Genomic DNA, 17,256 nt, shown 5'->3' with positions numbered 1-17,256 from the left:
TTGTGGCAATCGCAATTGATCACAATTTAAATTAAGAAATCAGGGATTTTATAGCAGATCTTGAAATTTTTATAACGGCGATGACGAATTCTCAAGAGCGCAAAAATATGTGTTAAAACTGAATATAATCAGGCAGTTTATCTCACATTATACTGTCCGCAGATTGCCATTTTATTTTAGATCAGTAATGTTCTTATTTTGTGGACGCAATCGCGAGTGACGTTGAACACAATTAGATTAAAATTGAAAGACAGTTTGAATTTCCGTAGTTGTCATGGATTGAATATTACGCTACAAGAAAAAGTCAGGGGCTATTTTAACGGAGCGACCGCTGAGATTGATTGATTGATTAAGAAGCCGTTGCGTGGTAATTTGAGATTACGATGTTGATGCGATTTTACTGCCCGTCTTATTGGGAAGTTTCATGCGAAACCCCATTTTTTCAGGCTTAAATACGGGCCTATCATATTTACCGGATAGACTTATTTGCCGGGAAATACGGTATTTCAAGAACAACAATACACAATAATATATAATCAGGTGTCAGTAAGAACTTGTCGTTACCGATGTGGACCGCTACGTACCTAGAGATGGAAGAAATAGCGAGAATACGGTGACAGCACATTTGAATCCACGTACATTTAACCCATATATATTTGCACCCGTATATCCGCGGGCTCAATCTATACGCGGGTGCTAAAATCCATGGGTTAGGGTTAGTATTGGTTCAAATATCCGTCGGTGCAAATTTCCATAGGTGCAATGGTATGCAGGTGCAATTGTCGTGGGTTCAAAGTACGGGTTCAAATGTACGTGGGTTCAAATGTAATGGAACCCGAGAATACTATTACTTTTATTTTTTCAATTTTCTTCGAATCTTCTGAGACCCGATGTTTCATCAAAAATTATGCTGCTTTATTTTCAATTAAATAGTTTTTCTATGAAACAAACGCATATCTTCATGAGACCTCGAACAAATCTGTAGACTGGACAACTGTCATTAATACTTGACGTTGGCTTGAGTATCATTGATAACAATGACTCAATGCAATCCAGAATGTCAACAACACGGGGTCATTGTGGCTGCAAATTTAAGTTAAATATTTATTATCGTCATACGCTTTACTATTGTGTATAATACATATGCGTATTTTCAATCGATGGTGCGAAACACGACTGTCAGATCCTACGATTAGCGCAGTCCTCAGGACATCGAACCCATTATGAGTTCTGCATACCGTTTACTGGCCAATCGCTTTTTCATTATGTGGTTATAAGTATTTATAAAGCTAGTGGTGCTTGTAGTATCCTGAACTTGGAGGATAGACGATGTTTGTAGATAATCAAAATGTATTTCAGAAAACACGCAGTCATCGACTTAAGCATCAACAGAAATAAGAGCGAGATAGAAACCATGGTCACTCATGCGTAAAAAATGGGAGCCATAAGTACAGTATGCCCCTTTCCCCGAGCATCAACCTCCTTGTTTACTTCATGACATTGGCCAATCAGCAAGATGCAAAAAGTGACGTATTAATGCTCCCTTTTCGCATCCGCTCAGACAGATTTTCAGGCGTGGTCGTAAACATTACCTCGTTAACCATTACCTGGACTGGTCGACCAAGTACCAGGAGACATAAAGCGATCAAAGGTTTTTATTCTTCAATATAGTAAGCACACATGTATGCTTTAAAGTAGTCTTTCCCAACCTATGGGTCGCGACCCTTTAGGGATAAATTCGTAAAGTAAAATTTATAAAAAGACTGAAAATTGCTTATTTCGAAATTCTCCAAATTCATAAATTAGATCGATAAAGGGCCCGTTGTAATTATACAACAGATGCCAATCAAAAATATAATTGGATCGATGACACCAGATGCTAATTAGTATTCCAACCCGAATCGATAACCCTAATGGAATCGATATCACCATACGCGCATACGTATATAAGGTTTCAATTGGATATTTGAAAAAAGGTATTGAAGGAGGGGTATTGAAAAAGTAATGTATTGAAAGGTCTTGTATTAGGAGTCAAGTCGTCTGGAGCGGTGTCGTGTCGTCATGTCTTCATCGTTTGTGCTCCGTGTATATCTACAATATTAATCTACATCAAAAACGTTCAACGTGGTTCTTATATGCTACACTGTCTTAACTGGCTAAAATGGTGATCCCGAACAAAGAATAGCAAACCTTCTGATGTGGAGTCGAAATCGCTAAAGGTTACCCAACAAAACAACAACAACGGTAAAGATGGTACAGCAATAAAGGTATCACCGCACGAGAGAACAAAGGTACGGAATCGGAAAAGAATTAGACCACGAAGGATACGAAGACGAAGGATAAAGTCCACACAATGAACTTTTGTTTAAATTCAAAAATACAAGGTGAAAAATTGTATCAGGATAAATTAAACTGATGGTATAATACAACGAACGATAACTTTTAAAAAAGTACGAAAGAACGCACGCTTTCATATATTTTTAAAAATCACAGCAAAAAATGATCGAGCAAGACAATCGAATGAAAATATTATCCATCAATTTGTTTTACTTTGTTATATATACATACGATTTTTTTCTTACTGGAACATTTATCATACTACTTCTTTTCTCAATGTATAGTCCTTTCTTTAACTTCTTTGGTCATATTAATTAGGTCTTAATTTCTATGAATTGCTTAAAAACAGAGTTTGAGTGTTTACTCAAATTGCAACTAATCTTATGGCCAATTAATTATGCAAGCAAGGTGAATATTCAATTTCAAAATTCTTGTGATTTATAATAATTGAAAATTGACGGATGTAAACTATATCGATTAGATAGATTTCATCAACACTGAACTATTTTGAAAAAAGATGATTCAAACGAGTCACTCTTTTAAGCGTTTTTAACATCGTCATAAGAACGGTGCATAAATGAGCTCATCAATATATTCGTTAAACACGAGTATATGACAATTTTTTTAACAAAAAAAGCGCTATTTTTTCTTTTTTTTTCAAAGCCCGAAGCTGGCATTATCAACATATCGCAGCAAGCGAACTTACAAAGCGCTATTTATTCAAACACATGAGCTATCAGTAATTCAGTGTGACGAAGTATATTGGATTGAAAGATCAGTTTTATCTGTCGAAATCAAATTTAAAAAACAATAAATCGCCTTTTCCTTTTTTAATCTATACTCTTACTGTCATCCTACTTCCCTCTCATTATTAAATCTTCTCGTCCCATATTTTTGAATTTCATTATGTATATTTTTCGATTGTGTTTTTTTGTCATTTTCAATGTGTTTTTGAAATTTACGTATGTTAGGTGACAATTATGCCCAAAACCCCGATTTCCAATCTAAAGGGCGTAGATATATTTAGGGATAAATTCGTTATTTCAAGTAAAATTTATAAAAAGACTGAAAATTGCTTATTTCGAAATTCTCCAAATTCATAAATTAGATCGATAAAGGGCCCGTTGTAATTATACAACAGATGCCAATCAAAAATATAATTGGATCGATGACACCAGATGCTAATTAGTATTCCAACCCGAATCGATAACCCTAATGGAATCGATATCACCATACGCGCATACGTATATATATAAGGTTTCAATCGGATATTTGAGAGGGGTATTGAAGAAGTCATGGATTGAAAAGGTCTTGTATTAGGAGTCAAGTCGTCTGGATCGGTGTCGTCTCGTCTCTCGATGTTCTAATGTTGTCTTCATCGTTTGTTCTTCTTGTATATTTACAACATGAAACTACATCAACAACATGTTCCTATATGTTACAATCTCTTAACTGGCTAAAACCCTAGGCGCCTGAAAATCTTATTGAATCGCTTATTCAATTTATAGTAAACTAAGGTTATTGATTTATTTTCTATTACATTTAATTGTTTATTTTGCATTTGGTGTGGCTCACTAGTTATTGTATATATATGCGAACTATTACAAAGTAAAAATTTGACAGCTGATCCAGATTCAGCCTCTATTTTTTGTAAGATGGGTTATCACGGAAATTTTTTTAATGAATTTGAATCTATATATTTTTTTTAGAATTGTTGACTCTTTCTGTTTACATAGTGTCGACTTAGTTTGATACTTATGAATTTTTAAAAACCGCTTCAACCATAATCAACGGCGGTTCGGAAACGACCTTTGATGACGTGATACTGAGAACTCGTTCCAGAAGTATCCTACTAGTAAGTAAGTGACAGTAGCTATGCCCAGTTCTAGCTTCGTTCATATGATTTTAGATGAAATTGTGGGTAAAATACCTCGTTTCGGCCTTTGGGACCATATATTTGAGCATTGTTTTCTCTTTTGTGAAAAATGTATTTAGGTTTTTGGGTTTGAAAGCGTTGAAACTTTCATTACTTCATGTAAATATTAAGGGAGCAATGCTCGAGCATGAGGAGACTACGGCAAAAACGATTTTTTTACCAATAATGCCGCGAAAATCATATGCGGAACAAAGCTGTAATGGTGGAGCTTTTTTCCAGGTATTGTGGCGATGATTCTTACTTCCAGTTTCAACGTGAATTGACGTGCTGAATGATTCGAGTCACAAATGCAATATCGAATCTTTAACAGTCTCTGCACCGTCTCGTAGCTCACCGTAGCCCTTAAAAAACCTTCGACATTCGTTTAGCATGAGATCCGCTGACATGCAATCGCGGAACCGATACAAGTAATTTTATTTTTAATTTGGTTGACGTCACCACACAAAACATCGGAGTGAAAAACGAATGCCCCAAGAATTTTTGAAATGAATGAAAGTACAGTAATAACTTTCTAGCGACAACAACAATCTTTAACCACTTAAAATTTCAAAGCAATTAGTCCGGTGGTTACCGAAAAAAGAGATTTTTCACAACAACAAAATGAAAACAACACAATAATTACGTGTCCAATAAATGCCTCAGGCAGAAGATGCACGGCGTCGGACAATTTCTAATTTTAAGTTTTAAATAAAATTGCTTACCTAATAATTCAATCTCCGTAATATTAATAGGTGATTCAGTGAAAAGTTGGTAAATAAACCATCAAATACTTCTTTTGGTTTCTGGTAGGTATTATTCATTACACACGAAAAATAAAATTCTAAATATATACTTACATTTGGGAATTTTGAAATTATTTATAGGTATTATCTGGGTTATGAAACCAACTTGGATTTGGATAAAAATTTCGTATAAGTATAAGGAGATTAAAGAAACACCAGGAAACTTTGGTATATAAAATATATCTGTAGAAATTGTGAAAAACTGCGGTAGACACCAAATATTAAAAAAATGTGGATAATATACCTGCTTAATATATATATGCGTGATATTGAAGTTGAAAAGATTCGCGCTACTCTCGTGGAAAAGTTCATATTTGAGCTTTCATTAGTCTACTCCAGACTAAATGATGAATAGACAATCACATTGGTGGTAAATGGACAAACGATTGACACACAATCCGTAAGATGACATTGGATTTTTGCTACAGGCAGTTCATTTAGACGACTAGACCAAGCGTAAGGTGTTGTTACATGTATATTTACTTGTGGATAACAAGTACATATGGCTGAAAGCCTGAATATACGCTAAAGAGATTTACGTTTCGTGGATAAAACTGCTTGTAATTCGCTACATATCTTTCGTATATCGGACTGCTAATATAGGATTTTTTGTATCTTTTTTTATTGTTGATAAAAATCTGTATCGTTCATCGTTCCCTGCGTGAAGTATGTAGATTGAAGAAGTAATATGACAGTTGAACGATTTTGAATAAATAGCAAAGCTGTAAAACAGTAAGGTGTACAGGAAAAGTCGTAAATACTATAAATATAAAGCACAATCGATTACAGCAAGGTAGCCTAAAAGTATAACCTCAAATATTTTTTTGTGTTTACTTCTCTCTGCACGATAACAATCACGATGTTTTATTCATTTAGCGATAAAAAATTCACTAGGCCGAAGTCAGATTTTGTTTGTTGGGTGCAATTTGTCATTTGTGTATTAACTTTGAAAAGAGAGCTGTTTTGCCTCTATTATAAAATCTGGGTAACTAAAGTACAAATGGGTAAATCACACGGTTTGAAACTGTTTATTGTAAGATAAAACAAAAAAGCAAATAAAAAAATATTGATTTCAAATACTTGCTTATGTCTAAATTACAGTGTTCAAAAATATGAAAATTATTACTGCAATTGTCTTGTGTTGGATTTGCTTGAGTTCGTGTAAAAAAGGTAAATTTTTCTAAACATTTATGGTGTCATAACGTGCATGATGGCATAAGAATAGAGTAACGCTGAGTGGTGAAGCGGTTTAACGATGCCTTAAGTCGACCTATAAAATGTTGATCCTGTTCACCGTCCTATACGAACAAAATGCAGTTGAATACCTGGTGTACAAACATTTTACACAGTTCTTAGAGGATAACTGAATTGTTATACGAAGGGATAGAAAAATTCTTCATATATATATATATACTTGACCAATCGCTTGCGGCAGCGGTAAAAATTAATGCTAAAATGCTATTGCTTTCATTTTTATTTTATTTTTCGTCATTAATCGTGTTCTTATGTTTGAGCATTAATCTCATCTTTTAGTTTTATGCCTATTCTTATCGTCTGATTCGAAGCTATTTTTGATTGGTGATTATTCCTTTCAGTTTCAGTTCCGCGCCAATGTATCCACAAAATCGATGGTACGGATGGTGTTGTTGAATTTCCCGGAATGACGTTTAACGATAAAGCTAGAAAATTATTTACAGAAGGGAGGAAAATGGGAAGAATTTGTATCGTACACGGAAAAATACCAGAACATAAAGATTTGATATTGAAAATAGATCCGTCAGTTTCATCCAAAAACTGGATATCGGTGCGTCCAATGTAGTTTTCTGCCCTTTAACAATAATGGTAGTTTTCTCTGCTTGTCTGTCATTTATCTTTTGTACGTTTATTTAAAATCTGACGACACCACATTTATGCAGATCATATAAATTACCGTAATTGCCATATAGTAAAATTGACAATTGAATGGATTCGATGTAAACATCCCCATTCCATATTCTTCATAAATGCGGTTAAAATACCGATAGAAACTCAGTTAACATATTATTGCTGTGATATATTAAGGTTGATATGTTATATTAAGGTTTTCAGTAATCAATAAACATTTTCTTTTTGGTATTTTTTCAGATTGGTGGAAGGATTTCAGAATACGGCGATTGGGAAAATATGGCCATTTTGTATTACAATGATCAAGGATCAGTTAATGTGTATACGGATCATCAATATCGTACATTTACAAGAGATGGTGAAAACGGGACAAAAGAAATAATGCTTCCAGGATACAAATTTGGCCATTTAAGAATTGTCTTCCCACGAAAAAAGACAAATTTTACAATTTCATACTCGTGGACTGATACCCGTAAGTTTATTTTATATTTTATGCAATGTATATATATCACACATTTCCAGGTAGCTAAAAAGTCGGAAGTATTTGTCAAAACACCACAAAATTAATATGATGTTCTTAATTGGATACGAAGTTACATATGAATCGTTCGTTCTCATTAACTACTCGTCCAATCGCTTTGAACATTTCAACGCTTAAACATTGAATCTTCGCTAGAAGGCTATTTCTTTTATTTATTCATGAATGTTTCATGAATCCTATGAGATCTGATATTTCATCCAAAGTCCCGCTGAAATATTTTATTTTTGGAAACATGGTTGTTAATTCGCCAAGCACCACTGCTGTTTTGCGTTTTGATTTTGCGAGATCTTGCTACGAGAAAGTTTTCGATACCAATGACGCACTGTGGGTACGGCACGGTACTAGTAAGTTGCGGTAGTCCACATGTACGATAGGGTTAGTAACGTGCCATACATATACCGCCAACTAATATACATATACAGCCAACCAAATATATATATATATATACGTACTGCCAAGCTATATGTATATATAGCAAACTCAATATACAAATAAAACCATTAAGGTTATGTACAAATACCGCCAGGTCATTTCATATGAATACAATTTAATGCGGTTGCGTCTACGAATCATATGCACATTATGAGTCATACATATAATTAGCGCCTTAAAAAACTCCAAAGCGGCTAGTGATGGATACGGTATTAGCATACAGGGGTTATGCCGCACTTACATGTTGATTGCGAACTATTCTTTGGCTATTGGCTATAAACTTTCCACAAACTAAACAAATTAATGCTTGGTGAAAAATATAAAACATAAATCTGCCGATGCGCGTAGTTCTAGTAGTACAATATGCGTCAATCAATATGGTATTGACTGTGTACATTACTTGAATAGCTGTATATGTATATCTAATTGGATGTATTTACATATGCCATTGGCTGTGTATTTAGATCACCAAAATGAATGTATTTGTATATTAATTGGCTGTATATGCAAATGACATTGGCTATATACGCATTTTTAGTTGGGGCTGTATGTATACTTAGTTGGCGCTATATGTATACATTTGGTTGTATATGTATATCGCGTTACCATCCCCACTCCAATTATTTCTCCAAACCAATATGTTTATATCCGCCAAAAATTTATTTTAAATAAATAAATAATTTCGAAACGCGTCATGAATTTTCAACCGCAATCTACCAACCCGTGTAAGCTAGCTCTAAATAAGTCTGAGAAACATAACTATAAGCTAATTGATGCTGCAGCAACTGAAACATAAAGAATTCTTACAACGCATTCGCGATATTGCAAGCACAAGTTCATAATATATGATTTAAAGATATTTTCTTTACTTGAAGGAGGGCCCTGTAAACCGCTAACTGACATAGCTGACATAGTAACGTGTACTGATAGAAGAAGGGTGAATTCAAATTGCACAGTGAGGTGTAAGGCTGGACTCGCTCCTTCGCCGATATTATACAATCTAGCCAAAGATGAAATGAGAAGGAAACTTCCTCTAATGTCGACAACGTGCCGGTAATCTTATTTTTCTTTTTTTATGAAATTCTCTATTGAATGCTTAGATATTTGACATTGTACTGCATTTGACATTTCATATATATACTCGAAGTATGTTCGATGCACGGTAGTATGATTTCAATTAAAAGTGAAAAAAAATCGAGCTATATATTTAAAAATATTTATATCTATAGTACTAACTTCATGAATGCAAGATAAATCTATTCCTGAATGCGTGTCGTATATTGCTTTCATTCCGAAGGTATAATTCATTCAGCCTATGCCATTTATCACAACCTTACTACAAAACAACATTATGTGTAATGGGTTCGGCAACCTATGAGCAAAAAATATGCACGGGTGCGTAGGAATAACATGTGCAAAAATGGTTGACTCGCAAAATGGGAGTACTTACGTCGTTTAGTGAACATGTACCCAAAAAGCAAAGAAACATAGATTGTCAATTGACCCAACATGTGCCTACTCTGAGCTAGAGAAGTAACTACAAGAGAGCAGTTATATACACACAGAGTACCAAAAGTTCATTAAAACGTGAAAAAGTCTGGTAACAGCTTAGCCCACCATCATAATAAAACCAGTATCGAAATATATGCAATATTCATTGATTATTGCCCTAAGCTACTAAAATAAAAGTCGCAGGCACTCAAAATTTGACTCATATGTATATTATTTTTTTTGAATTAAAATCGAATTCATTTATTTTACAGGGGAAATGGTTTTCAGCCGCCGGACTGGTTTCCTAAAATTTCAACAACTTACTACCGAATGAGCTTCGATATGCAACCATTCTTCCATGGGTTCATTCCGCCACAGCTGATTCCGGTACAGAGAGTGTGAGAAAACTAGTTGCGATTAATAAAATCATTCTTAAATCCTAATTGAAATTATAATTTCTTTTTTCAAATCTAAATCATAGAATAAATGATGAGATTCAAAACACGGTCCGACAATCAAAATTCCATACCATTTCACGAGACCATTTAGCACAAGGAAGCGCCTGTATTCAAATTTTAAGCTGTGCTCGATATGAGAACAACTAAAAACCTCAAATTGCATACATAATATTTCCAATTGATTCTGTTATCTATATTCCTGGATATGATTTTTACAAAATTTACTTACACTTTGGCTGCAACAATGTTTCAGGATGCCACGTACGAGATCCTTCGGTCTGAACAAAACTGAATTCTGCTTGCTTGATTTTGCTTTCTGATATTTTTTAGCCGAACTTGACAGGAGATAATTATTATAATTTCAATTTGTATCACCAGGGAACCAGAGGTCGAAGAATGGTATCGTGCAATAATGATCCACCCAACGATTGTGGATATTTGGGGAGAAGATCCAATGAATTCGCACAAATGCGTTAGTTTGGAAAACATAGCTGATGTCTGTTTTGGAGCAGCAAGGCCAAGAATGGTCACGGATGGGATTGTGGTATAATTTATTATGGGACTAAAGGAAGTTTATAGTGCATATATATAAAAGAAGAAAATTCGATATAGAAACTCAAATCTCCATTAGGGTAAAGTAAACTCAATGTCGCTAACACAAAATATAGACTCAGCAGACTTCTAGTGTATAAATATTTGTTTTTTGGCGACATTCAAGACCCGTTTTATTACTATTCGCTTTACGAATCTCTGAATATAGCGAAAATCCTCTCAACCCGTCCCTCTCTGGCTGCCACTTGCCATATAATATTGTAGTTGTACAAAATAATATTCTTCCATATTTTAGCTTGAATACATTCTGTAATAATTCAACTATTGTATAGAATTCTTGGGTCGACAGTTGCAATTATCCAATTGATTACATTCTGGAGTTATTCGGCGAAGATGGAGACACTGGAACTGATCCCGACACAATTCCCCTACCAACTAAACTTACACCAAAGGATCGAATTTTGCAAATGGATTCCGAAGCGAAATTACAACTTCTTATGAAATTAATTAAACAGAGAGAAAGATATTTTAAATATGTTACTGCAAGAGAAGAGGTGAAGAAAATTGCAATTTCCGACCATGTATAATCACCTCTATATCTAAATAATACGGCCGATATTTTTTACTTTAGAATCCTTGCGTAGTAAATGAGTACGAAGATCTGTATAATACTTTACGAAAACAAGTTACAACCTCAAAGGTAGACAGTATTTGGGATGAGTTCAGAGGACAAGTAGATGATGTAGGTAATCTTATGTAATTAGGTAGAAAGTAGGCTACTGTAGTATCAGTATGCAGCTATGAACGCCAAACTTAATATCATATGAGTTACCAAAATCGTTTCTTTTGAAGCTTAAATGCTAATTTTCATTATCTAATCACGACAACAGCGCATCAGCCTATATTAAGAAATTGTTTTTCTGGGTTAAACAGAGCATATATATAAGACTTGTGCGTTTAATGCACTAAAAAGTAAAAAAATAACCCACTGAGCATGTCTTATTATGGACAACGCTTATTATCAAATCGATACTTCAAATTTTCAAATCCAGAATCGACTAACCTTCTAGTTGACAATGGCAAAAATATTTTGATACAAGAGCAACACTCGAATCTGAACATCATTGTAACGATGGGCAAGAATGCGCAAAATATAATACTAATAGCCTTAGTCTTCCTGGGAGACAATTTCATTATAAACTACTGGACATTTGAAAAATAACAAACTCTGTCACGATCTATTATCTAACTTATTTCACAATTTAACGCAACAATATTTCTGAATCAATGAAACAATGATTTTTTTTTTCTTTACAGAAGTGTAACCAAAAACTTAATATGGATACTGGACGGAAACCTCACTGTTCTTCGAACATTTGTGAATTAGTCAAAGTAAAACTGAGTGGTGGAAAAACAACGTACAAATATAAGTACAAGTGTGCAAGCTTTAGAGGTATTTTTTTTGAACTTCACAAGCACTGTAAAGCGTAAATCGTTTTGGAAAGAATTGTAGTATATATCTTATAATATAATTTTGTGTCGGTTAATACTGGATTTTTCATAATTTCTGTATTCGTGGCAAATATTCATTCTACAGCAGTTTGCGAGGAAAGTAGTCTTTTTTTTCGCAATTTGAAGTAATGTCTAGACTTAAGTATGAACAATCAGACTTTCATCGAGGCATCAAAACCAAACTAAATGAAAATATAGCTTATATATCAAATTTATGATCGGTAAAAATATAAGGTACTTCAATCGTATACATTCGTATACATCTGTGCATAAAGCATACCAATAACATACAATACGATTTTACTTAAACAAGCCTCAAATTTTGTCACAGTTTAATATATTGCTGTGTGTGAAGGAATTGAATATGTGTGAGAACAAATTGGTGGATTGAAGAACTCAACAGAATTTTGTACTAAAAGGCTTATTTTATTATCCAGGACCTCGCCGCCGCGGTGAGTGTATTATTTGCAGACACGGAAAGAACAAACTATGTCAAACTCCAAAGGCATCTGGATAATCGGGAAAAGGTTCAATAGCAATTCAATATAAAACGGTTCACAGTGTTTACATTCTTGCCACGATGAAGATACAAATAATCAGTTGAAAACAAAAAGTTGTACTGAACCCACTCAACACATTATCATATTATAATCGCGCTGATTCTACTTTTCATAATAAATAAATTGTTCAATGGGTATTTAACATAGTCTCGAAACGTCAGGTAACATTATTAATATCCGAATGAAATTTAAGTTTGTTTATGTGAGTATAATCAGTCAACCGTTATTAGTAATCACTACACCACGAAAGTTTTAATGTTTTAATAAGTTTTTGTCAATACAAAAATGTCACCATACCGGTTGCAAAAACTTATTTTCGAGGTATATATATCGTTCGCTAAAGTCGTGTTCACCCCATTTTATTTTGTACCTTTTATAGGATGTAGTATTCAAGGAAAAGGGCATTATTGGGAAAATTCGCTACAAGCATGTATTGGTATCCGAGGAATCAGGAAATTTAGCTATAGTCGAGTCGCTACAGGCCGACTGCAAAGCTGTTGGATTTACATCTGAACAATGTCCTCATGAATCACGACATCACGCTCACAAAAGCAAAATAAAGCCCGAAATAGCGGGAATGCCATAAAAAAAAAAACAGGATGAAACGCAGATTGAAGACATCGACGATTGAAAAAATTATCGTTCTTCACTTGCTTATGAATATTCAAACATCATTTGCAAATAGGGTATTTAGTTCAGGATAAATTGTGAAATATATAGATGTTAGATATATAATGTTTCTTGGACATAATTTCATAATGGGTCATGGTACCACAGGTAGAGAATGGTTTCCCGCAGAAAAGACTTGCGTAAAGTCGGCTCTACGAATTTTCTTGTCACAAATTGCTACGACAATTGATAGATTATGCAGTCGAAAGCAATCTCATCCAACACATTATTATTGTATGTGTTGTTGCCATGCAAATGAAGCCGTATACTTCTTCATTGTTAGGTACAGGAATTCATATTGTATAGATTGGGGTCCGCCAAAAATAAGATTCTCAAACAGGGGTCCGAGGCCCAAATAGTTTGGGAAACACTGGAGGATTGATGGACTCACGTCCATGCTTCCGAAAACAAATAACTGTCCAACCATGACTAACTAATCCAATACCCAAGGCGTAGAAATATTGAACTCATATGAATATTAGTAATAATATTAAATCACTGGAAAACTTGCAATTTCTTTTCGGCATTTTGAATATTTTGAAGGCAGTACAGCTAACGTCAGGTGTTAAATTGACGTATTGAATATACAGGCTGTCTCAAAAGTAAGTATACAGTACAGTCCAGGGGTCGGCAACCTACGGCCCGCGGAGCAATATAATCCGGCCCGCGACTCTTCACTGAATTATAGTATATAACAAAACAGCTATTTTGACAATTATATTCTTTACGTAACAAAATTTATTTTGGGACACGTGCAGACGAAATTATATTATAATCTAACGAGCATATAATTCACAATTACGCGTAATAATGAGCCTATAATTTAAATATAATTGGACAAATGGCACCAAAGCGCAGAAGAGTTGATGCTAAGTGCAAATGGGTTAATGATGCAGAAAATATTCTAATTGTCAGTCTTCGCGTGCTGCTCAAAATTTAACTTCTGATCTGTGTGAAAAAGTGTGATTCATCGGCCATCCGTTCGGGTTTTTACTTTCTAAAAATATGTGCGACCAGCCAATGACATGCAACCTTTAATTTTGGCCCGCGAGCGATAAAAGGTTGCCAACCCCTGTGGGTACACTTTTAATTTGCTGTTTAGGTACTCATCATAAAGCGTTCATTTCTTCAGAAAACATAGTATGGATAAGTAGTAAAATTTAGGTATTGTTTGCACTTTTATCAATCCACAGAATGACGAGGAGATAAACCCAGGAAATAAGGCGCAAAACTGCTGTTTGCAAGAAGTTTATAAATCAGTAAGGCAAACTCATCGCCTCTTCAACAGAGAATTTAGAATTAATTCGTCTCTGATTTTTTTCCACAGAGCGTCCGCTGCTTTGGTCTTCCTGATCTTTGTGCATCAACTACAGATCCAATTTCCATAAATTTACGACGCGGCGCTGAGTTTGCCTTATATGCTTCTTGCCAAACAGCAATTTTGCCCCTCATTCCTTGGGTTAATCTCATTGTCATTCTGTGGGTTAATAAAAAATGCAAACAATACCTAAATTTTAATACTCATCCATACTATGTTTTCTGAAGAAATGAACGCTGAGTACCTGATGAGTACCTGAACAGCAAATTAAAAGTGTATACTGTACTTACTTTTGAGACACCCTGTATAACGATTATGACATAACAACACACTAGTTCTCTTTCACTGAATTAGTGAAGTGAGTCTCGAATCAGTGATAATCATGGGAATTTTTTTTTTGCATTGATAAAAAATATATACGACTGCCATACTGCATAACCGGGACATTGAAGTCTACCTGCTGGCACTCCGGGACAGTTTGTCAAAATCGGGACTGTCACGGCTAAACCCGGTCGTATGGTTGGTAAGACCATGTACCGATATAGTTTCTCTCTCTCTCTCTCTCTCTTGAAGTACCGGTACAATTTAACAAATTGTGCTTTTTTCGGAAATGGCACTCGTAATGTGACTCGCTGGCAACACGTTTGGCCCTGAATGGGCACGTATTGATTTGGGCCTATTACGCCGTTCGTAATGACGGAAAGAAGCGCTTACGGCAGGGGTATAGAATCGTCAAGCGTCGCGGGCCGGATTATATTATTTCGCGGGCCGGATCCGTCTCGCGGGCCATAGGTTGCCGACCCCTGGCTTGCGGTATGCTACAGTGGCTACACCACCGTATTGTCAATCTACTTACCGGACATATAATCTGCGCTGGTACAATTTCAGAATTGCGATTGATTTCCATGGCTTTAAGTCCGCCGGTTGCCGTCGTAAGACAGTAATATGCATCGTTCAATTCAGTTTCTGTGGTTGTGTGGGACCCCGGACCTCTACGTTTTTAACGAGAAGTTGAAGTACCTCCAAGCAGGTTAGGTACGGTACCGGTACCGGTACCGATTATAGACTCTCTCAACTAAACAACGAAAACCAGCATTTCCTGATCTGACTTCGTCCAGTTGTCAGTCAGTCTGTCAGTGCAGCGGTCAGGCATTGTGTGTCAGTTTGTAGAACTGTAAACTACAGTATAACCTTCTATACCAGACATGGGCAAAGTACGGGTGTCTCCTGAAGTAGGCGCCGCCAGTACCTGTACTTCTAGTTGACCTGGCTCAACAATTTTTGCATATGTAATTTCTGGGTTTAGTACCACAAGTACTTCCAGTTGGCGTATCAAAACGAATTTTGTATATGTTATTCCTAACCCCCACCTGACTATGCCATCCAAAAATTACGTCAATACGACGTCACAAACACGTCATAGGGCTTACCGGTACCGGTACCAAAGTATAATTACGATCGCCCGAAATGGCATCTGCGCCTCCGATAACGAACTCGCTAATGCCGGCGATCTCTCTCCTATCGTTATGACGGGAAAACGAGAGAAATAGCTTGCTCAGTTTCGGTGATCATCTGCGAGTTTTGGACGACCATCTGCATACTTTGGTGGGCCTTATTGCGCCAATGTGACGTCGAAATGACGTAATTTTTCGGTGACGTAGTCAGGGGGGGGTTAGGATTAGCATATGGAAATATTGTTGAGCCAGGCCAATTAGAAGTGCATGTGGTACTAAACTATACCAGATCCTAATTTCTAACCCCAACATGCTGACATGACAACGGTACGTCATCCGAAAATTACATCACTGCCTCACAATCGTGTCATAGAGCTTGCTAAAGTAGACTATACTGCTATATCCTAGTTACGATCGTCCAAAATGGCATCTGTGCAGCGATCTCTCTCTTATCGGTACCAGTATCGTTTCGACGACAAGAAGTAGCTTGCTCGATTTCGGATGATTGTCTGCGCAGCCATACATATACTTTGGAGGGCCTCATTGCGGCTTCGCAGTGATGTAATTTTCGGATGACGTAGTCATGTCTGCATGTGGGGGTTAGAAATTACATGTTCAAAAATCACAATTGTATGGTACCGGTACGGCCTGCGGTCCAAATCCGGCCCGCTGGGTAATTCAATCTGACTCGCCTGGTGCTGCCACAACCAAAATGAAATAAAATTTTGATGTTTCAGCCAAAAAGTACCCCAAGGAATTTGTTGAGATTGCAATTAAATATAGCTTTGGCACGAGGCTTATTGTTTTCCACCTTTGCTTTCTAACACTGTAAATATTGTTCATAAAATGTAACTTTTTACGCCACACTCACATGGCTCGATAGTCTAAGTGGGCAAAATTTTTGGCCCCTGGTTCAAAAACCTTGCCCACCCCTGATCTATACGATACCGTATCATGCCCTAGCCCTGTAACCTTGTGATCAATCGGCTTCTGGACTTGCATTTGCTTTTCATCTTGTGGGATGTCTGGATGTTGGTTGAAAGTTTATGGTACCTGCATTTACAAATAACTGGAAAAGATACAATATGAAATAACATTCAAACATCAGACCAGAGTTGCTGCTTCACTAATACTAAAATATAATTGCAGTATTGTGCATCTTACTGCTGTACCTGGTCTTGATGAAACAATTTTTGGATAACTCAGTAAGATGGGGATAGGGAATGACATACAGACATATGCAAAAATAAAATTGTTAGGACATGGCCACCAAAAGTAATTCTGTACTTGTTCTATAACAGACCTGGGTTTAAATAATTATGATTTTTGT

The 17,256-nt window shown here is 35.8% G+C and overlaps 1 protein-coding gene across 4 annotated transcripts; it reads left to right on the top strand.

Moving 5' to 3' along the window:
* Positions 1-1,751: 1,751 nt before the first annotated feature.
* LOC120328872 (uncharacterized) lies at positions 1,752-13,206 on the top strand. Of its 4 annotated transcripts, XM_078114250.1 has the most exons (13): positions 1,752-2,384; positions 4,047-4,192; positions 6,157-6,225; positions 6,651-6,859; positions 7,180-7,411; positions 8,788-8,965; positions 9,676-9,801; positions 10,240-10,405; positions 10,746-10,967; positions 11,045-11,155; positions 11,731-11,866; positions 12,363-12,452; positions 12,865-13,206. In XM_078114250.1, coding segments are annotated over exons 2-12 (1,530 nt in total). In that variant the 5' UTR covers positions 1,752-2,384; positions 4,047-4,191; the 3' UTR covers positions 12,443-12,452; positions 12,865-13,206. The 4 variants fall into 4 exon arrangements, with proteins under 4 accessions (XP_077970376.1, XP_077970375.1, XP_077970377.1 ...); XM_078114249.1 differs by lacking the exon at positions 12,865-13,206 and having other exon boundaries at positions 12,363-12,760; XM_078114251.1 differs by lacking the exons at positions 6,157-6,225; positions 12,865-13,206 and having other exon boundaries at positions 12,363-12,759.
* Positions 13,207-17,256: the final 4,050 nt, after the last annotated feature.

Source organism: Styela clava, chromosome 7, assembly GCF_964204865.1.
Source record: "Styela clava chromosome 7, kaStyClav1.hap1.2, whole genome shotgun sequence".
Lineage (NCBI taxonomy): Eukaryota > Metazoa > Chordata > Ascidiacea > Stolidobranchia > Styelidae > Styela > Styela clava.
This window is presented reverse-complemented; position numbering and strand designations above follow the sequence as displayed.